The sequence below is a fragment of the Bufo gargarizans genome, chromosome 5 (assembly GCF_014858855.1).
Source record: "Bufo gargarizans isolate SCDJY-AF-19 chromosome 5, ASM1485885v1, whole genome shotgun sequence".
NCBI classification, from domain to species: domain Eukaryota; kingdom Metazoa; phylum Chordata; class Amphibia; order Anura; family Bufonidae; genus Bufo; species Bufo gargarizans.
The window spans coordinates 354,988,120-355,011,513 of NC_058084.1; the positions used below are offsets into that span (position 1 = coordinate 354,988,120).

The window sequence follows — 23,394 nt, forward strand, 5'->3', positions numbered from 1 at the left end:
TTCACTTCTCAAATATCACTGTGTGTGTCTCTTATATGATATATTTAACTGACATTTTTTATCGTAACAACCAACGATTTATACAGGAAAATCATGACGATTAACAAGGTTGCCCAAACTTTCACATCCCACTGTACTCAACTGGCCTGCAGTAAAATTGATATCCATTGACCGTCTAATATACCTCCAGCCAAATAATCACTTGTTCTTTTCTGTATGGTTAATGCATAACTTTTGGGGCTTGTACTCCATTGGCCTACAGTAAAAAAATTAGACGCACAACGGATCCTGTCTGTGTAGCAGCTGTAAGGCCTGTATGGTCACATCAGAATTGGCTTATGATTTGGTTGCCAAAAGCAGGAGTGGGTACAAAACACATGCAAATATTCCATTCACGTGTCATCTCTGTTTTGGATCCATTCCTTTTTTTTGGGCTTTAGCAATACTGATGGATTACTGACCAAATGCTGACTGAGTGAAGGCGGATGTTCAACAGACAGGATCCGTTTTTGGGGGGTTATTGTTCTGATGGATAAGAGGAAGGGCAAAATAATCAGTGATGTCAACACAAACTTACTGCTGACACCCTCTCCACTCTGTCAGGGGGCTGTACTTGTATAAGCGTTTAATAGAACAGGTTCTGTAGACATCTATGTTGAATCAGCTGACGATGGTGTAAAATGAGTCCGCTCTTTCACGCTACAGTGGGATCTTGGGCCTCTGAGCGGTTCTTTATACCTGCCGCTAACATCTACCAGTAAGGCTGAGTTCACACTTGAGTTATTTGGTCAGTTTTGGCCCCGTAACTGCCCAAATAAGTGAAGTGTGCAGTGATTCTAAGAGCGACGCCTATCCATGTGCGTGTCATACTGACGCACAGTATTGTTTCACAACCACAGCAGACTCCCTATGCGTGTTACTGCAAGGCACAGTGTTCTACACCACTACACAGGCTCTCTGCAGCCAGGAAATAGCATTTTTTTTAACACGATTCGCCGCAAATAAATTCGGATCTAATTGTATGTTTTCGGAATATTCGGCCAACTGTCCAAATCGAATTTTTGAGAAATTCGCTCATCTCTAATAATCACATACAGAAAATAAGATGAAAAAAATCTACAATCAAAAGATAAAAACAGATTATAGAAAAGAATGCATGTAACTATCTGATGTTGATTAGTGAAAAACATATAATTAAGATCCATTTAATTCCTCCTGTGGAAACATTTGCTGCTAGATTTCCCCCAATTGATCGACTGAGGTCTCAGCAGTGACTAAAGCTCCTGACACTCACATACACATGCACATTTGGTTTTTCTGAGCATACAGCTATTCTCAACTGGGAGATGGGAATGAGCTGCTCGTATCAGGAACATTGAAATGTAACATGACCGACCCTTCTTTTCCCTGCCACCAGGAGAGGAGATTTAACACCCTCCATACATATTGCCATATCCTGGAAGGTTGTCCAGTCCTGCTGAAATCAGTGGGCTCGGTTCCTATTCATCTAATGTATAAAGCCATCTTATTTCCAAAGGACCCTTCTAACAAAAAGCAATTGTCCAATTGTTATCAAGTTAAAGATGACAATACACAATGGAAACTAGTATTTCAAAAATAGTCTTTATTGTAACTTATACATAAAGGAAAATGGGCTTAGTACAAATACAGCCGATCTAAAAAGGCACAATAGCACAGGTCAGTCCGACAGAGGGATCACCTCATGCAATAGAACAAGACACTGCTAGGAGTTTAACATTAATCTTTTTCAAGGACCAGCGAGCTTCACGGATCTTGCTTCACCTAAAGCAACAATTTAAAGTAACTAATAATTTTACTTTGTTCATGTTAAATAAATCCATAAAGAAGAGAGACGTACAGTGTAATAAGTATATAATCTATCAATAAATATACACGGTCTCCACCGCTTTTAGAAAATAGGTTCTGCCAGGTGTCTTGGCAAATGTTAATGCTGGAACGGTGTAGTTTTTACATAGCATTACAGTACGTACTACATTGCAGGCTGTATAGAAGGACTAGTAACAATGCCTCATCAATTACTCCTGGCCATTTCAAAGCACCAAAAGCTTTTGTTCATAAGTCAAGGTGCGTGGAAACCTCTTACCTTTTGTTGACATTTACATTATGACAATGGATTGACATCAAGGGCACTGTTCTAGAAGAAGAAGTACCAGTCACTTTCATCGGCTCATGAAAGGAGAGCGACTCAACATTTATTTACATTATTATGATAGCGTACAGTTACCTGCATATCCCTGAATAAATAGAAATGTGCTCATGAGAATACAAAACCATATCAACATTTTATTTCCTCCCCAATTACTATAGGTACTGGGGAAAGAGGCGACCGAAGTATGCTTCACTGAACATTTTGCACTTTCAAGACGTTGCTCTCAACATTATATACTATTATATCATTATATACTATTTATCATTCCCCTTTTTAGCTTAAAAAAGCAGCAAAACCCAGTTTTGTGACTTTTTTTAAAAAACCATTGCGTCTACATCCAGTTGCAACCCGCAGTTAAAAAAATAAAAGGGGTGTGGGACGGGTTATAGGCCCTGGTATATTTATCATCATTTATGCCAGCAGCTGGGGTAAATGATGACTGAAAGCTACACCAGATATGAGCAAGATCTTTTAACAGGTAAAATGAATGTCTTATCCAGCAGCAGGAGCAACAAAATGTATAAAAATATACTTTATTAATCTAGTTTAAAATCCAGGTACGTGTGTAGCACAGATACCGCTGACATTTTTCGGAAGGAAGTCCTTAATCATAGCTGATTACAGATTTCAGTTTGGTGCACGGACTGCCGGAGGAGGACTGAACCTCATCATAAATAAAAAATGTCTCCTCCGGCAGCGCAGGCCCTATCAAAACTGGCGTAGCACACCCCGGTCTTAATCAATCAGGGCATACATGTCTTGGGTGGGAGCATAAGCTTCATTCTTTATCATAAAAGAGTGGTAGACTGCATGGATCACATGCCATTCCGATTCTCTGTAACCAGCAATAGCTTACATTTTACAGTCTATTCCCATCATACTATGGCCCTCCATTTGAGTTATACATCGATGTAAAAGGTCCCGATGCAAACGGCTGTTGGAAAGTTGCAACGTAGTCCACTGTTTAAATGGATAATCCACCCATAGACTCCTATTATAAAACAAAGAACACTGTGCGGTACCATTTGCAAGAAATAGCGTAGTCTACTATGCATTTCTATACCTTTTTTTCCCACTATACTGAATATAGTATACCGCTTGAAGAAAATTAAATGGACATGCGGTTGGCCTGTGGCAAGTGAATGGAGCTTAGCTCCCAGCATACACGCTAAGTGTTATATGAACAGAGCCTTACAGATATTGGCATGTATTATTTGCATTGCATTAACTGGACAGTCACTGGACAGCCCAGTTTGAACAACCCCCCCTTGGCCAACCACTTTAGTGACATACTACGGATTTAGTTTTAGGATTCCTTTGGCTGCAGGTCACATAGCGGTGAGATCCTGCATTCATCAACAATAGGATATAATTCTCAGAACCACGATAAAATGGTCTGTGGGACTAATTTATTCATTTTTATCGCTGAATTATCTGTATTTCTGACCCATTACGTCTGGACTTTGCTGACCAGAAGTTTCTGTTGCCTGCTGGTGTCATTGGTGTAGTTGTCAAGTGGGCAAGGGATTTTAGCTTACAGAACGTATTCTAAGGTTGCCACATTACAGAGATGGTTGATGTGGCTCATTTTAACGAAGCAGTAACCAAATGACAGTCATTCTGACATGACTTGTAAGTCACCCATAATCTAAGGTTGCACTGGAACGAGTTATATCACGACTACAAGTACACTACAGTAATATGGCAAAGAAACAAGATACAAGGTAAGGGCCTGCTCCAGTATCTCTTAGTCTGTAAAGAAGGATATACAATATAATATACAATGTAGTAAAATAACACTATACATTACATTATGTATAAAACGAGACATCTTAGGAATACATAATGATACTCTGTAAGGTTCCTACTTATTAGGGCTGTTGGTACAGCTTTACCATTGCGCTTCTTTACAATGCCTATAAGCTGAGGCCTCTGAAGTCTTCAGTTTCAGCAATTATAAAATCAAGTGACACTTTCCGCATCTTAATGTAATATCCAATGACCACTGGTATTGAACACGTCATGTAGTTTAAGCGTTCTTTCCCATAGACTTTTATGGCACATTGACTAGGGAACAGGGGTGTTTGGCCCACACTCTTTGGCTGTTTCCTTATATCTATTTGACTTTAATAATTGCTCATCTATGGTCACTTCTTAGGGACCAAGCACCTCCGTTTTTAGGACGAATGGGGGTTTCACCATGGGTTAAGCTCCAGCGGATACACCATAAAAGACTATGATTGGAGAACCTATCACTATGACAGGGCGCTTTAAAGAGGACCTGTCTCTAGTCCTAACATGTCTGTTTTAGTAAATGCTAGCACTCCACATGAAATTAGAATTCTAGAGTATCTATTCTTATGGCTCTATGTTGTGCCATTCCTCTGTTATCCCTACTACAAGTTTATGAATAAATTGACAACTGTTTCCAGGTGGGGATGTGTCCCTGAGCAGTCTGACACAATCCAGGGACAAACCCCTCTGACAGGGGGAATGGTAACACCCAGTAGGCAATGTATTCCTAATTTATATAAGCAATGACGGAGGAACAACACAACATGTCAGGAGAGGTGACAGGTCCTCTTTTTAAATCAGGGCATTGGTGTAAAGCTACACCAAGGTGCCAAACAGGCTCCTTCTCAGCTAGTCATTAGCAGGAGGAATTTAGTGAGATCTTTAGTGGGTGGAATTGAATAAATCTATCATAGGCTAACATCACAGTTACAGCAAAGCTATCCGGCAGAGGAGAGCTTTCCGGTGTTCTCTGGATCCAAAGCCAGATAGTGCTGAGTGCCCGCTGGACCTGGAATTCGGCCTCCCCCCAGCGTAAATGTTGGGATTTGGCTGGATAAAAAGGTTGCATGTAGTGATTTATTGTCTGGCCGAATCCCGGCATTTATAGTCAATGGAATCCATTGTGCACGTGGCATCCCTGGCTATGCTGGATCTGGAGAACACTGGCAGTTTGTTTTCTTTCGCAACATTCTGCCAGATAGCTCTGCCATGAGTATCAAATTAGCCATACTGATGTCCATACATAAGGAGAACCTATCACTATCACACATTTATTAAAGAGTATCCAAGCACCAAGTTTAGCACTTCCTCTGGTCATAATGGCTAATGGTTTCACTGAACTTATATATACATAGAATAGTTCACTGTAAGATAAAAATATGTGTTCAAGACAGCATATAAAATATCTATTTGTAGTCTGATAAAAATGGGCCCATCCTTCTTGCAAGAAAACATATTTACAAAAGTACCTCCTTACAAAACTATTGCCAAACTGCAAACAAAAAGCATCACTTAATCGCTATATACAGTTTACAAATTGTACAAGATTGCTAAAAACAGAGCCAGGTTGTTCCTACTGTTCTAGACAGCAGAAGCTGTCATACCACTAGATTACTAGTTCTATCACCTTCCTTTAGTTATACCGCATTATAACTGGATGCCTATGAACCTGTAGATATCAAGCCATCTTGAAGGGAGGTTGCATGAGTTCTTATGCCTTTCTAGGGTCAAAGCCATGATTCTGGCTGGCTCTACAGCCTATTGTTCAGGTATGGTTTTGGGTGCTGGAGGTGTGCCCAAATCTGTTGCTTTTATAGTGGTTTATAATTTAAATTAAATGATCAAATCTCACCATAATCTTTGTAATTCTGTCTGGCCCATTGTTAGGTCTGCATGAAAAGTAAACTGATAACATGACTTAGGACATCGGCGTCACGTGTAGGGAGGCGAAAAAAAACGACACTTGCATGCGTAAATGTAGGTATAGTTTTAAAAACAAATCTACTGTAATATAAGAATCAAAGTAAAACTAGTAAAACCTGGTAATAAATTACAATAACTGATCCTGGTTGTGAGACCCATTTGTTTGTTTAAAGAGGTTCTCCACATCCAAGCGAATCGGACTGAACTGTAAATCCAGATTTAGCCTGTGGGCTGACGTAGTGCTGCTTCCCAAAGAAATAACGCAGATTTAACCACAAGCAGGGGAATTATTTCAGTAATTTTGACTTTTATATCAGATCATAGTATGGACTGAATGAAAAGATAAAAAAAAAAAAAAAACTATAAATGTAGATATGACTACACTGATGTTGGGTTATACAGTAGTATCTCCTGCCAACCCTGCACCAAAGGATTATGGGTAATGAAGTCAATCTCAACAAGACATGAAAAGACTGATATCAAATTTACATTGGCCCATATATATTTATGCGTTCATTATCAATATATTTTCTGCTAGGCACAGCACCAACTTCTGAACTCAGACATCCATTCCAATGTTCAAGTGAATCCTACAGGACATTAAAAAGCAGTTGCAGTAGCTGGGACTCTGTGCTCTTCTGTAGTAGCTATTTCTGGAGTGGCTTCCCCTAGAAATTCATAGTCCTGCCTTCTATCTTGTGTCTCGGGAGATACTTTATCAAGGCATTCAAATGCCCGTCTTCCATCTTCTCCAAGCAGATTTCTCCTGTACCTGCCATCCATCTTCTCTTTCAGAAGCAACTTTCTCCTGTACTTGCATTCCATCTTCTCCTTCTGCAGAGGCTTTCTCAAGACATTCAAATGTCTGATTTCGATCTTCTGCTTCTGGAGTGGTTTTCTGAAGACATTGACATACCTGCCTTCCATCATCTGCTTGTAGAGAGGCTTTCTGAAGACATTCATGTGCTTGCCTTCCACCTTCTTCAGAAGTTGCTTTTTGAAGGATTTCATATGCATGCCTTCCAGCTTCCCCTTGAAGTTAAAGAAATATATATATATAGTAGGGTCATCAAAATCTCACTCTAGAAAAATTAGTTGCCAATGAAGTCTGTGTTTATTTTCTATTTTTACAGTGTAATGGTCCATTCACACCACCGTTTTTTCGGTCTGCATCCGTTCTGCATTTTTTTGAGTATTGGATGCAGACCCATTCATGTCCTATTCTTGTCTGTTTTGTGGTCAAGAATAGGCAGGACATGGTGATATGCAAAATGTGGTATGCACACAGCTGGATATAGTCGTGTGAATGTCCCCTTATATTGAGGCATAGGCTCTGTTCACTAATTAATGAGTGTGACCAAAAACAAAGGAGGTATACCCCGAAATGTTGCTTCAAACACATCTGCTGTGTAATCCCCCCCTAGTCTCTGAAGGTATTTGCACATCATGGGGGAGATTTATCAAGACTGGCGCTTTCTGGGCAGTCTTAATATCCCCCCGCGCTGCCAGAGGATGTACTATATATATGACGAGGTGCAGGTCTTGTTATAAATTAGCCATATCTTCTGGCAGGCTGGAGAGTGCCCAGTTCTTTATGTGTCAATTGCAAACTTTTTGAGTAGACTGGGTGAGTCTACTCTACTGAGCACCTCATATGGTCATCTGTTGCCCCAGTGCGCCACATTACCATTATTTCTACTCTGAGGTAATTATTTGATTGTTATTATTTATTATTTTATTCTATGGCTATTGCAATGTGAATGTTAAGTATCGGAAAAGATGGGACAGAGTTTCAATATAAATGGACCTCTGTGGTACTGGTGTGTCTTTTTTGTAAAAAAATGCATATTGACTGTAGTTGATGTATGAACTGACGAAAATCCTAAGTTTGGACATTTCCCTAATAAAATCTATAAAGCCCAAGCCATGCTGAGTTCTTAGAGAGCGACACTTGTTTATGGCTTCATTGACAGGTTATTGCATTTGTAATCTACGTAGAACCGACTTACCTAGGGATAGCAATGTCTCCGATGCCACTTTACTAAGCTCCTTATTATCTGACTGACAGACGGTGACAAGAATATTAATGCTTTCGGTAGCCTAAAGTACACAAACAAAATGCAAGGTTACATGGTTGACTTATGTTTGCGGAGTTCAACATTTAATCTAAGAAGCTTTCATGAGATCCAGAGGAAGATGACAAGCGCTCATCATGTACAATCTTCAATTTCTGACATTTTTTTTATAATTATACAATCGGAGAAATCCTTGGAATGGGACACTATAATTAAGGGGTATTTAAGGTGATAGGGGTTGTCCTGGACAGGGGATGCGCTAAAATAATACCCAAATTGAAAAAAATTGGCGTTTCTCCAGTGCTCATGATGGTCTCTGCGAGTACCCTGACGTGGACAGTGGTTGGCTGTAGCAGTAACATGCAGGTAGTTACAACGTCAGGACAACAAAGAGATCAGCATGATAACTGAAGCTGTTGGCTGACAACTAGTATAGATGTATGGGAACCTTAAGTGTTTTATAGAAAGCTTCCATTTCTGAGATTGAAGGGGTCCAACTTATATGAACCCCCGCCCAGGTCTCCTAAACGAGATAAACTAATAAATGAGCATATAGCTTGTGTGCCCAGACCAGACAGTGGCAGCACTGGTAATGGCAGGGGTTTATGTGCTCAGTATATGTTCTCCTATTATCACGATTAGGGGCACTGGTAATGGGGGTTCCAGTAAGCTGCCCAACCCATTTAATGGGGAAGCTATCCCATTTAGCTAGGGGAGCAACAAAAAGTCTATGTGCAGCCTGTTTGTTAGGGTAAATGCACACGACGTAGGTCATGTACATTGTATTCTATGAGAATTTGAAATTCTCATGCACACAATGCAGATTTTTTCAGTGCGGATTTTAACCACTTCAGCCCCGCTAGGTGAAACCCCCTTCATGACTTTTTACACTTCGGCACTACACTCCTTTCACCGTTTATCGCTCGGTCATGCAACTTACCACCCAAATGAATTTTACCTCCTTTTCTTCTCACTAATGGAGCTTTCATTTGGTGGTATTTTATTGCTGCTGACATTTTTACTTTTTTTGTTATTAATCAAAAAATAAAAAATTCTAGGAACTCGCCATGCCCCTCACGGAATACCTTGGGGTGTCTTCTTTCCAAAATGGGGTCACTTGTGGCGTAGTTATACTGCCCTGGCAATTTAGGGGCCCAAATGTGTGAGAAGTACTTTGCAATCAAAATCTGTAAAAAATGACCGGTGAAATCCGAAAGGTGCACTTTGGAATATGTGCCCCTTTGCCCACCTTGGCATCAAAAAAGTGTCACACATCTGGTATCGCCGTACTCAGGAGAAGTTGGGGAATGTGTTTTGGGGTGTCATTTTACATATACCCATGCTGGGTGAGAGAAATATCTTGGCAAAAGACAACTTTTCCCATTTTTTTATACAAAGTTGGCATTTGACCAAGATATTTTTCTCACCCAGCATGGGTATATGTAAAATGACACCCCAAAACACATTGCCCAACTTCTCCTGAGTACGGCGATACCAGATGTGTCACACTTTTTTGCTGCCAAGGTGGGCAAAGGGGCACATATTCCAAAGTGCACCTTTCGGATTTTGCAGGGCATTTTTTACACATTTTGATTGCAAAGTTCTTCTCACACATTTGGGCCCCTAAATTGCCAGGGCAGTATAACTACCCCACAAGTGACCCCATTTTGGAAAGAAGACACCCCAAGGTATTCCGTGAGGGGCATGGCGAGTTCCTAGAATTTTTTATTTTTTGTCGCAAGTTAGTGGAATATGAGACTTTGTAAGGAAAAAAGAAAAAAAAAGAAAAATCATCATTTTCCGCTAACTTGTGACAAAAAATTAAAAATTCTAGGAACTCGCCGTGCCCCTCACGGAATACCTTGGGGTGTCTTCTTTCCAAAATGGGGTCACTTGTGGCGTAGTTATACTGCCCTGGCAATTTAGGGGCCCAAATGTGTAAGAAGTACCTTGCAATCAAAATGTGTAAAAAATGGCCTGCGAAATCCGAAAGGTGCACTTTGGAATATGTGCCCCTTTGCCCACCTTGGCTGCAAAAAAGTGTCACACATGTGGTATCGCCGTACTCAGGAGAAGTTGGGCAATGTGTTTTGGGGGGTCATTTTACATATACCCATGCTGGGTGAGAGAAATATCTTGGCAAAAGACAACTTTTCCCATTTTTTTATACAAAGTTGGCATTTGACCAAGATATTTTTCTCACCCAGCATGGGTATATGTAAAATGACACCCCAAAACACATTCCCCAACTTCTCCTGAGTACGGCGATACCACATGTGTGACACTTTTTTGCAGCCTAGATGCGCAAAGGGGCCCAAATTCCTTTTAGGAGGGCATTTTTAGACATTTGGATCCCAGACTTCTTCTCACACTTTCGGGCCCCTAAAAAGCCAGGGCAGTATAAATACCCCACATGTGACCCCACTTTGGAAAGAAGACACCCCAAGGTATTCAATGAGGGGCATGGCGAGTTCCTAGAATTTTTTTTTTTTTGCATAAGTTAGCGGATATTGATTTTTTATTTTTTTTTTCTCACAAAGTCTCACTTTCCGCTAACTTAGGACAAAAATTTCAATCTTTCATGGACTCAATATGCCCCTCACGGAATACCTTGGGGTGTCTTCTTTCCGAAATGGGGTCACATGTGGGGTATTTATACTGCCCTGGCTTTTTAGGGGCCCTAAAGCGTGAGAAGAAGTCTGGAATATAAATGTCTAAAAATGTTTACGCATTTGGATTCCGTGAGGGGTATGGTGCGTCCATGTGAGATTTTATTTTTTGACACAAGTTAGTAGAATATGAGACTTTGTAAGAAAAAACAAAAACAAAAACAAACAAAAAATTTCTGCTAACTTGTGCCCAAAAAAATGTCTGAATGGAGCCTTACCAGGGGGGTGATCAATGACAGGAGGGTGATCAATGACAGGGGGGTGATCACCCATATAGACTCCCTGATCACCCCCCTGTCACTGATCACCCCCCCTGTAAGGCTCCATTCAGACATCCGCATGATTTTTACGGATCCATGGATCGGATCCACAAAACACATGCGGACGTCTGAATGGAGCCTTACAGGGGGGTTATCAATGACAGGGGGTGATCAGGGTGCTCACCCCCCTGTCACTGATCACCCCCCCTGTAAGGCTCCATTCAGACATCCGCATGATTTTTTACGGATCCATGGATACATGGATCGGATCCACAAAACACATGCGGACGTCTGAATGGAGCCTTACAGGGGGGTTATCAATGACAGGGGGTGATCAGGGTGATCACCCCCCTGTCAATGATCACCCCCCCTGTAAGGCTCCATTCAGACATCCGCATGATTTTTTACGGATCCATGGATACATGGATCGGATCCACAAAACACATGCGGACGTCTGAATGGAGCCTTACAAGGGGGTTATCAATGACAGGGGGTGATCAGGGTGATCACCCCCTGTCACTGATCACCCCCCCTGTAAGGCTCCATTCAGACATCCGCATGATTTTTTACGGATCCATGGATACATGGATCGGATCCACAAAACACATGCGGACGTCTGAATGAAGCCTTACAGGGGGGTTATCAATGACAGGGGGTGATCAGGGTGATCACCCCCCTGTCAATGATCACCCCCCCTGTAAGGCTCCATTCAGACATCCGCATGATTTTTTACGGATCCATGGATACATGGATCGGATCCACAAAACACATGCGGACGTCTGAATGGAGCCTTACAAGGGGGTTATCAATGACAGGGGGTGATCAGGGTGATCACCCCCTGTCACTGATCACCCCCCCTGTAAGGCTCCATTCAGACATCCGCATGATTTTTTACGGATCCATGGATACATGGATCGGATCCACAAAACACATGCGGACGTCTGAATGAAGCCTTACAGGGGGGTTATCAATGACAGGGGGTGATCAGGGTGATCACCCCCCTGTCAATGATCACCCCCCCTGTAAGGCTCCATTCAGACATCCGCATGATTTTTTACGGATCCATGGATACATGGATCGGATCCACAAAACACATGCGGACGTCTGAATGGAGCCTTACAGGGGGGTTAACAATGACAGGGGGTGATCAGGGTGATCACCCCCCTGTCACTGATCACCCCCCCTGTAAGGCTCCATTCAGACATCCGCATGATTTTTTACGGATCCATGGATCGGATCCACAAAACACATGCGGACGTCTGAATGGAGCCTTACAGGGGGGTTATCAATGACAGGGGGTGATCACCCCCCTGTCAATGATCACCCCCCCTGTAAGGCTCCATTCAGACATCCGCATGATTTTTTACGGATCCATGGATCCATGGATCGGATCCACAAAACACATGCGGACGTCTGAATGGAGCCTTACAAGGGGGTTATCAATGACAGGGGGTGATCAGGGTGATCACCCCCCTGTCACTGATCACCCCCCCTGTAAGGCTCCATTCAGACATCCGCATGATTTTTTACGGATCCATGGATACATGGATCGGATCCACAAAACACATGCGGACGTCTGAATGGAGCCTTACAGGGGGGTTATCAATGACAGGGGGTGATCAGGGTGATCACCCCCCTGTCAATGATCACCCCCCCTGTAAGGCTCCATTCAGACATCCGCATGTGTTTTGCGGATCCGATCCATGTATCCATGTATCCGTAAAAATCATGCGGACGTCTGAATGGAGCCTTACAGGGGGGTGATCAATGACAGGGGGGTGATCAATGACAGGGGGTGATCAGGGAGTGTATATGGGTGATCACCCGCCTGTCATTGATCACCCCCCTGTAAGGCTCCATTCAGACGTCCGCATGATTTTTACGGATCCATGGATACATGGATCGGATCCACAAAACACATGCGGACGTCTGAATGGAGCCTTACAGGGGGGTTATCAATGACAGGGGGGTGATCAGGGAGTGTATATGGGTGATCACCCGCCTGTCATTGATCACCCCCTGTAAGGCTCCATTCAGACGTCCGCATGTGTTTTGCGGATCCGATCCATGTATCCATGGATCCGTAAAAATCATGCGGACGTCTGAATGGAGCCTTACAGGGGGGTGATCAATGACAGGGGGGTGATCAATGACAGGGGGGTGATCAATGACAGGGGGTGATCAGGGAGTGTATATGGGTGATCACCCGCCTGTCATTGATCACCCCCCTGTAAGGCTCCATTCAGACGTCCGTATGCTTTTTGCGGATCCGATCCATGTATCCGTGGATCCGTAAAAATCATACGGACGTCTGAACGGAGCCTGACAGGGGGGTGATCAATGACAGGGCGGTGATCAGGGAGTTTATATGGGGTGATCATGGGTGATCAGGGGTTTATAAGAGGTTAATAAGTGACGGGGGGGGGTGTAGTGTAGTGTGGTGTTTGGTGCTACTGTACTGACCTACCTGAGTCCTCTGGTGGTCGATCCTAACAAAAGGGACCACCAGAGGACCAGGTAGGAGGTATATTAGACGCTGTTATGAAAACAGCGTCTAATATACCTGTTAGGGGTTAAAAAATTCGGATCTCCAGCCTGCCAGCGAGCGATCGCCGCTGGCAGGCTGGAGATCCACTCGCTTACCTTCCGTTCCTGTGAGCGCGCGCGCCTGTGCGCGCGCGTTCACAGGAAATCTCGGCTCTCGCGGGAGGACGCGTATATGCGTCCACACAGAAGAGCAGGACCGCCGGCAGGACGCAATCCTGCGTACGGCGGTCCTGAGGAGGTTAAAATCCACAGCATGTCAATTTATTTTATTTTTCCTGACTGGAGAGTAAAATCCGAATTAAATCTGCATGTGAATCCACACCAATTGATGAGGATTGACCGCACATAAATCCTGAACGTGTGCATTTACCCTCAATGCGCACAAGGACACAACAGTAGGACAGAAAGCCGGTAAGGAGCTTTTTACATGGCCAGATTCTTTCAGAGCCGATGTACTTGAAAGCCAGTCAGCACTAGTTATTATTTTCATGTAAACCTCTCAATGATTGGAGGGGGAGAATAATTTTTACATCTCCTCTTCTCATACTTTACATTATGTCGACAGCATGTCCTTTGTTGACCTCTGTTTAGCAGGTAAGTTTGCTTAAAGTGAATCTGTTACTTCATTTTACTATATGTAACCAATGGCAATGCAATGTAGTTAGCATCATCCTTATTTGTGAACTCCAGAAAATGAACTTTTTGATTGGCATGCTAATGGGGACCAAAAAGCCCCAAAAAGCCTAAAACCCCTAAGACCACCTCATCAGTTGTTCCCAGTACCTCCCCTTTGCCACTTCCAGTCCGCCCGTCTTCTGCAAAGTCACTATTTCTATTCCGTTCTACCCACGATGTCAGTGTGTGTCTCATTGAAACTTCCTGCAGGCGCAGACCAGGGATCTGCCGGGGCACGCATGCTGCTTTTAGTGCAGTGAGCACTGAACTCACAGTGGGTAAAGCGCATGCGTTGCAGACACAACTGAATTAAAATTGTGACATCACAGAAAAGGGGCCGGAGTGGAAGGTGCAAAGGGGAAGTACTGGGAACAACTGAATAAGTGGTGTTGGACACTTGGAGGAGGTGGGATTGGGCTCTTTGAACAGTTGTTGGAGACTCACTGGGCACTTTGGCAACCCCCCCACTCAGCCGGACCTGTAAAGGAAAGATGACTTACCTGCTTCCCTATGCCAGCTCCCTGCTCCTTCTCCTCGATGTCAGCATCCCAGATCCCCTTGCGTGTTGTGACCATCTGTCATGACTAGAGATGAGCGAATCAAATCCCACAAAGTGGAATTCGATCTGAATTTCAGTATAAATTCGATTCGCCAAATTTCCTCGTGCTTCGGTCAGCGAATCGATTTAACCTGAAATAGTATAAAAAACAAATAAATTCTAACTTACCTCCTCCATTTGCTTGCGACGGGCAGCCAGCCTCCATCTTGCTTGAAGATCTCAGCAGAAATCCCATGCGGTGCGAGATTACATAATCACGCCGGCCGGCGGGATGACGTAATCTCGCCCCGCACGGGATTTCGGCCGAGATCTTCCAGCAAGATGGCGGCGGCGGCCGGCCCGTCGCGAGCAAACTGAGGTGTTAAGTTTGATTTTGTAAGTTTGAATTATTGTTAATTTTACACTCAGATGCCGTGATCATGTATGAACTCGGCATCTGAGGGGTACAATGACGGGGGCGGCTCTATCGCAGCTCCCTGTCATTGCACCCGCTACTTACAAAAAAATGCGCTTCGTGACGAAGTAATTTTTTTGTAAATAAATTCGCTCATCTCTAGTCATGACGTAAGGAGAGCTGATCACTGCTGTCAATGGCAATGTCAAACCGGATGTTGACATCGAGGGTGCCCATCAGCGCAAATCCGTCACCCCAATTTTGGACCATTTTCTACAGTAATACACGAGTAGTACTGCAGATAAGGAGTCCAGTCCTCTCCAGCCGTCTGGACTGTGTATTTCAGTGCAGCTTTAAGTGCTGACAAGATCGGGGTGACGGATTCCCTTTAAGATGCCTGTTTACATGCACAGATATTTGGTTAAGACAGAACCAATTTTCATCTTCCTCATTTGTTAGGATTGTCGTAGAATGAAACCTTCTAATTCCTATAATGATCTTTACACACTACAATCCTTGTGATTGCTACACAAATTATTAGGCGAGTCTTCAGTTTTCCCTTAGATTGGACAGATTTTTTTAAAAATCCATATTTATATTGAAATTAGCTTGATATCTGTACCTGTAAAGACAAACTTTTCATTTTTTTTCTCGGCAGAAACACAAACCTTGTGACAAAACCTCTTCAGTTGTGACCAGTTTTTAGTTTTGGGGGTGAGATGTAAGAACGATTGCACTGGAGCCCTGTAGCTGAGCTCCCTATAATGTTTCATGCTGATTCTATAGGTAACAGGTTTTTACAGTGTTTTACACGTTTACTGCTGGCAGAAGTAAAACTAGAAAGGCTGCACTTGAATTTAGTGCTTCACAAGATTTCATATACACTTATGTGAGTTGGTTTGGATCTGTGCCTCTTTTATCCTGCCAAGATCAGCATGTAAAATGTGAATGGAGGGGCTTAGGAATACAAGGACAGAGTGCTCGGAAGATAACCGTTGTAGAAGTAGCCTTCAAAAAGACTTGTAGACACTTGCCCATGCCACCTGGTGAGTGGCAGACAAAAGGCAGATTGGTACAGCTAATGAATATAACAGATTTTTACTCTTGAATTTGGCAGCAGGATACAGGTATGTTTTTGGAGTTTAAAACTCATTACACAATGGGACTTTTTAATGTGTTTTTGGGTAGTGCCAGCCACGTAGACAACAAACTACCGAACTGTCAGAAATTACAGCCAAGAAATTTCACAATGCCGTGATGATGTTACCTAAACATACACGGGAGGCTGCCACACTGCTGAGACTAATTGAGACACTCTGTATAGGGGTCATCACAAATCACGTGAAATCTACAGAATTCATTTCTGCTGTGCATTTCATGTCAATGGTACTGCCCAGCTGTCAGTTGCTGAGGCAGGTATAGGTAAAGGGATTCATAGGGGCTATCCTCCCTCTGTGCCACTTTTAGTAGTATTGGAAACCATGTTGTTCTCGTTGCACACACATCAGTCAGGGGAAATACGTTATGTATATGAGACAAGCTATAAGAAACAGAATGATGGCTGTCCTCTGTTGGGCTTTAACCTCAATATTGTGTCAGAGCCTTATTCCACCAGAGGATATTCTGGTACTTTGGTGGTAAGCCAGTCCAAACCTGAACTCCACAAATATCTATGATGGGTAAAACATTCACACTATTTGTGAGCCAGTACTAGAGCAGTAAATAGGTATGTGTAAAATGATAGTACAACCACCTCTCCTCTCACCTCTGTATCAATCCCCAAAGTGCCGCCTGTTACACACATAACACAAAATCTCCACCCTAAGGCTAGGTTTACATATCCGTTGTGAACTCCGGCAGAGGAACCGACTGGCGGGGTTCACCGTATCTGGCCTAGCCGGACATTGCCACCCACTGCCAGATCCCCACTGACTGTAATGGGATCCGACGGGGATTTGGCAGTTTTGGGCATAAATACTGGTTTTCAGCCAACAAAGCTGCTGCAATCCTCCACTGAGCAGAGAAACGCTGCAGCTGGGAGGATGGAGAGGTGAGTAAGTATTCTCTTCTCTCTCTCCGCTCAGTGTTCGCTCCCTTCTGCAGAGGCTCCACTGCCACAAATGAATGCTTACGAAATTAGCCACAGCATATGAGCACACTGATAACAATGACTATTTTTACATCATAAATAACACTGGCCCTAAAGGAACACAGCAAACGCACCATTAAAGGAACCTTGCTCCGAGGGACGTAGCAGTATACATGCTGCAAGAACTGCGCCGGCTCCTCGGTAATTGAACTGCCTAATTTGTATAAATAGAAAAGTCCACAAATCTCTGCAGCAGTGCAAAAAGGAAAAGCTATCATTTTAATCAGCATGATCAACCCTACCAGGTAGTATGCCTGGTTTAATAGGGTTGATTATGTTGACAGACATCAACAAGGCAGGTGATAAATCTATGCTCAGTGGGAGTCCAACCACTGTGACCCACGCCGATCAAAAGAACGGGGGTCTGTTGTGTGAGTGCAGCAGTGGCATGTAGGCAGAGCAACTGCTCCACTCACTTTCATGGGACTGACGAAGATGGCTGAGCACAGCACTTGGCATTTATCATAGAAGGGAATTAACCCATTGTGATGTATGCGCACCACTACTCCATTCACACAGGGGACTCCGGGACCCCCATACTTGTGATTCCAGCAGGTTGGACCCCAGGAATCACACATTTACTACAAATCCCATGAATGCCATAAATGGGAAAACCTGTCTAACTTAAAACCTAAGTTCCGATATCCCCTAAACTGCTGTCCTAAAATGCATATTAAATTTGCAGGACAACTGGCTGAACTGGATGGACATGTGTCTTTTTTTAACCTTACAAAATATGTTAATGTATTCCTAAAGACTTAAGCTAAAATCACATGACTGTAAAAAAGAAAAAAAAAAAAAAAAAAGGCTGGTAAGAATGGCAAACCCGTTAATTTTTTTAACGGATAACTTTCTGAAAAAAAAATAAAAAACAGCCCCCTTGCATTGTATGGGTGAAAACTGACAAATCGGGACATCCTATTTTTGACAGCAATTATTTATGGGCCATGTGAATAGACCCATATACTGCAATGGTTCTGAAAATGGCCACGTGACGGGGGTTTTCGGTGTTGTGTGTATGTACCCTTACAAATTGTTAGCTCATTTAGACCAGCGTCTCCTTGCCTGTACCTAAGAACACTATATATTGTCTGACATTACTGTGTACTCCCTAAATACACAGCATACTGAAGCTTCAAATGAACCTGTCTATGATGTGACATCTGCGTCACAGTAAAAATGAGAAACCACCAATATCAAATAAAAATTCACAGAAGCATGAAATGAATTGTGTAGTACTTGAAATATTCTAGCGGAACATTTCAGTCTTCATTTATTTCTCTGCTTCTGAATCAGAAATGTGCTAGGAGCTACCGTATTCAGTTTTTGGTCATGTAAAGAATTCATATTTAACCCATAGAGATATCCTAGAGGCTTAAAGACTTCACTTTCCCACGACCATTAGGCCACCTTTCTGCACAAAATAATCTCAGTGGCGGTATTACCAGCAAACCAGGTTTTTCCCTCTGTATCGGTGTCAATGCTATGTTTAACAGTAAACGTGGGAACTGCCTGAGGTGAAACAAATTACCTGAGCAATGGCCAAAAATATGACAAAAGAAACAAAGCTGCGTGCATACAACTGGCAGGGACATACACGGGGCTCAGAAACGCGCACAGTTATTACTCCGCATTCAGATCCATTATTATTTACAGAGACTGGTGATCTACCCACTGAAGAGGGGGCGACTGGCAATGCTGGGGCTTGCATTTTTTGCATGTTTTTTGAATTATAGGTGTGGCAATGGTGGCACTGCATGAAACTTAATGTGTTAATATAAGCTGGTATCAGAAATGTATACTCGATATTCATGGGAAATATTCTCAAGTGCTACTTTCTCATAAAGATTACATCACAACAGGTAACAGTGATATTTTTGTGTTGTCTCAGGTGCAGGAAGAGTTGTCATAGTGAGGCAGGCTTAGTATCACAATCAGGGCCTTTCTTATGCCAGTCTATACACAAAGGGGGTCATTTATTAATCTGAAATACACCTAAATTAGGCCTATTTCAGGTGCAGATTGCGGCGCAAACTGAAGAGGCCACCAGTCTTAATAAATGTGCCCCAAATTGAGTAAAATGCTCAAGAGGCACAAGCCTGTTCATAAATTTGGACTGTCCTAAAGAAAAACAAAATCTACAGCTGCTGTGAGCTGGCACAGGTTTGAGCTAAAATATGCGCCCTTGGCTGCCTTTAGTATTAAAAAATCTGTGTACATTTTAGGCCACACCCCTCCTGGTCAACCACACCCACTTCTCCAACTTATGTCTAACATGGCATATAGGTTTTTAACATTTGCAACTTTTTGACTTAATGAAAAAATAACTGTCACAAAGCTGTTCAAAAAATTCTCCCCTATGTTTCATAGTGAAAAAAATATATATATACCCAGAGTACAAAATAAACACCAAAATATATTTATGAAGCATTTATAGAAAGATAAAATGACTATCTATCTAAAATGACTATCCACTGTGCTTTGAGGTCTCGGCGTGGTTCCATCAATACCAGGCAATGTGCAGTATACAGCATACCGTACACACAGGACTATATGCAGAACGGAATTCAAAGGATAATCCCAGCAGGCGTACTTGTTTCCAATCTATAGTATGGACGGGCCGAAACGCGTCCTGCAATTTTGCTATTTTGATCATGAAATAAAGCATACTATAGATTGAAAACAAGTACGCCTGCTGGGATAATCCTTAGAATTTTGATATGGGGATTGCCCTTTCCCGCGCAGCGTAACAAGAGGATAGAGAGCTAACTGGTCGGTCAGTCCTGCTGCTCCGGGTTATAAGAGGCTGTTATCATTACAAACACTCACCTGAAGGCATCTAAGAGCCAAGCATGCAGCTTTCTGGAGGTGAACTTCTGGTTGAGTCAGTGCCTCACAACAGTACTCCAGGACCTGGAATAGTATACAAACAAAACCTTTATTATTACTTGTCATATAATTCAAGATATATTGCCCAAACTTAAGTTCTAGTTGACTTTAAAGAGGACCTTTCACCGATTATGACATTGTGAACTAACTATACAGACATGAAGAGCGGCGCCCGGGGATCTCCCTGCACTTACTATTATCCCTGGGCGCCGCTCCGTTCTCCCGCTATGCCCTCCGGTATCTCCGGCCACTAAGTTATGGTAGGCAGAGATTTCAGTCACTAAGTTATAGTAGGCGGAGTCTGCCCTTGTTCTGCTGTAGCGCTGGCCAATCGCATTGCAGAGCTCACAGCCTGGGAGAAAATAACCTCCCAGGCTGTGAGCTCTGCGCTGCGATTGGCCAGCGCTACAGCAGAACAAGGGCAGACTCCGCCTACCATAACTTAGTGACCGAAGATACCGAAGGGCATAGCGGGGGAACGGAGCGGCGCCCAGGGATAATAGTAAGTGCAGTGAGATCCCCGGGCGCCACTCTACATGTCTGTATAGTTAGTTCACATTGTCATAATCGGTGAAAGGTCCTCTTTAAATTCCAGTGGATACATTTCTGGATGCAGAAGGGAGAAAGTGCTTGTAAAGAATGAATACATTAAAGGGGGTGCCCTGCTCCTAAAGTATCTCCCTGCCGAGAAATCATATGTAATATGTGGGCAAACAGAAGGTGTTCATGGGAAATTAAACATTACACTACATGCATGGAACTCAATCGGATGTCTGTGTAATTCAGGACAGGACAGGTCCTCCAGAGTGGAAGCCTTTCTGTGTAATCGTCCTCCAGGAAAAGAGGCTACTGAACAGATCATGGGCAAACTGGTCATAGACCCTACAGCTGACGCCCAGGGGGCCACCCAAGCCAGAGGATAGGTCATCAGTAGAAAGATCTCAGAAAAATCCTTTAAGTTCCCAGTCCACCCTACCAACAGATGATCCTACCGACTAACTCAAGATTCCCTAAAATGGTTTTCTAAACTCCTTAAAAAATATAAACACAAAAAAATCCTGGCATATGTCTACAACCGGACCGAATGCTATACAGCTGGGCTAGTTTTTAAAAAATCCCCCCAGAAGTGAATGTAGAGAGCCACAAAGCCCACGTCCTCATTCCCTGTGCCTGTGGCACCAGTCAGAACATGCGGTCATTTTTCAGAGCTCCTTTGGAAAATGAAAGGTGGAGTCTGATTGGTTGCCATCTATGGCAACTAAGCCAGTTTTCCAAATGCTTTTGAAACTGAATCAACTAGTTAGATTGTTACACAGTACAATGTTTCTTGAGTTTCTGCTCACTTTTCAGAAATCACAGCCCACCTTTTCTCTGGACTCCATTGATTTTGATGCAGCAGAGGCGAACAAGTGGAGTGCATGACTGACATCACTGTCATTTCCAGACAGCAGCAGATTTAATGAAGTGAGAATTTCCGAGGAATGAGGCAGCGTGCTTGTTTCCAGACCTGCCTTTTCACCAGGATCCACTGAGGTCAGAGGAACTGGCTCCGCTGAAGCTAGCAGAATAAAAAACAAGTACAAAGACAATAATTACTAATACTAGCACAGCAGCAAAGTATACAGTAGTAATGCTTGTGATCCCTCTTCCTCACGGAAACTTCATTTAAACATATTGGGAGACATTTATTAATCTATATACGCCACTTTTGTGGCGTAAATAGGTCGCTAATTTTGTTGCATGCCATTTGTATAATAACATTTGCGACTTTTCCCTGCACTTTTACAAAGTTGTGATGAAAGGCTCCTTACTATAGTATTTAAGTGTATAGGAACGAGACGTTCCATTGAAGTTAGGCTACTTTCACACTCGCGTTTTGTGCAGATCCGTCATGGATCCGTTCAGATAATACAATCGTCTGCATCCGTTCTGAACGGATCCAGTTGTATTTTCTTTAACATAGCCGAGACGGATCCGTCTTGAACTCCATTGAAAGTCAATGGGGGACGGATCCGTGTTCTATTGTGCCAGATTGTGTCAGTCAAAACGGATCCATCCCCGTTTGGCTCAGTTTCATTAGACGGACACCAAAACGCTGCAAGCAGCGTTCTGGTGTCAGTCTCCAAAGCGGAATGGAGACTGAACGGAGGCAAACTGATGCATTCTGAGCGGATCCTTTTCCATTCAGAATGCATTAGGGCGCAAAGTCGCAAACTGATCCGTTTTGGACCGCTTGTGAGAGCCCTGAACGGATTTCACAAACGGAAAGCCAAAACGCGAGTGTGAAAGTAGCCTAAATGTGACGGCTTGTAATTACAACTGCTCACCGCTGCGATGTTGACGGCAAGCATGTAAACAATGAAGGGAACGCTCGCAGTAGGGTGCTGGGTGTCGGAACCCCGCTGATCTGATACGGATGCCCTATCCTGAGGATAGGTCATCAATAAAAATATCTCGGAAAACCTCTTTAATTACAGATTTAAATTCAATCCATTGACTTCTAAGACCAGTACCCATACGGATCTGCTGGAACATGCCGGGTATTGGGAAAAAAAATGTCATGCCCATAAGAATGCATGTATAAAAAAAAACGAATTGTGAATAAAACCATTTAAATGTATTAGCCCCATTTCTTCAATGAGAAAAACCTTGGTACTGATATGTAATTTGCAAGAGCCCTTATGTTGCTGATTTAACGCAAATATTTATCATGCTGATCACTCTGATTCTACACCCCAGGTTGATGACGGGGAAAAAAATCCAATGACATTTAAAGGAACTGTCCAGGTTTAGAAACAAAGAGAATTTCTTCCAAAAACAGCGCCGCACCAGTCCAAGGGTACTGAGGGTACTGCAGCTCAGTCCGGTTCAATGGAATGGAGCTGCAACATCAAACATAACCCATGGACAGCTGCGGTGATGTTGTTAGAAGCAAGCCACAATTTTTAAATAAAACCTCTTTAAAAGAATTTCAGTAATTAGCGAGGTCATGGTGTAGGTTTGTTAAATCACATAGATATTAGATAATATAGATTTTTGCACAATAATGAGAAGACTGATGATGCCATGACAACTGGCACATAGCCAAGAACTGCACACCAAAAGCCACGGGCAGCTTACCTAAATGCCACGTTTTTGCAGCAAGTGCAGTGGGAGCACATGACTTTCATGGTGGAAATTAGTGGTAAACCACATGAATTTTTGCCGTGGAGTTCTCAGCCTTGCACAGTTACCGTGGCATAACAGCTATGTGTATGGGTACCCTAAAG

General features: G+C 43.0%; 1 protein-coding gene across 1 annotated transcript in view; it reads right to left on the reverse strand.

The window, feature by feature from the left end:
* Window positions 1–1,604: 1,604 nt before the first annotated feature.
* RIPOR2 (RHO family interacting cell polarization regulator 2) overlaps window positions 1,605–23,394 on the reverse strand; it is a 176,428-nt gene continuing 154,638 nt past the window's right edge. Inside the window, 4 exon segments of the mRNA XM_044292731.1 lie at window positions 1,605–6,940; window positions 7,918–8,008; window positions 20,066–20,149; window positions 21,490–21,683. Of these exon segments, the coding sequence (XP_044148666.1) occupies window positions 6,636–6,940; window positions 7,918–8,008; window positions 20,066–20,149; window positions 21,490–21,683 (674 nt within the window). The 3' untranslated portion in view covers window positions 1,605–6,635.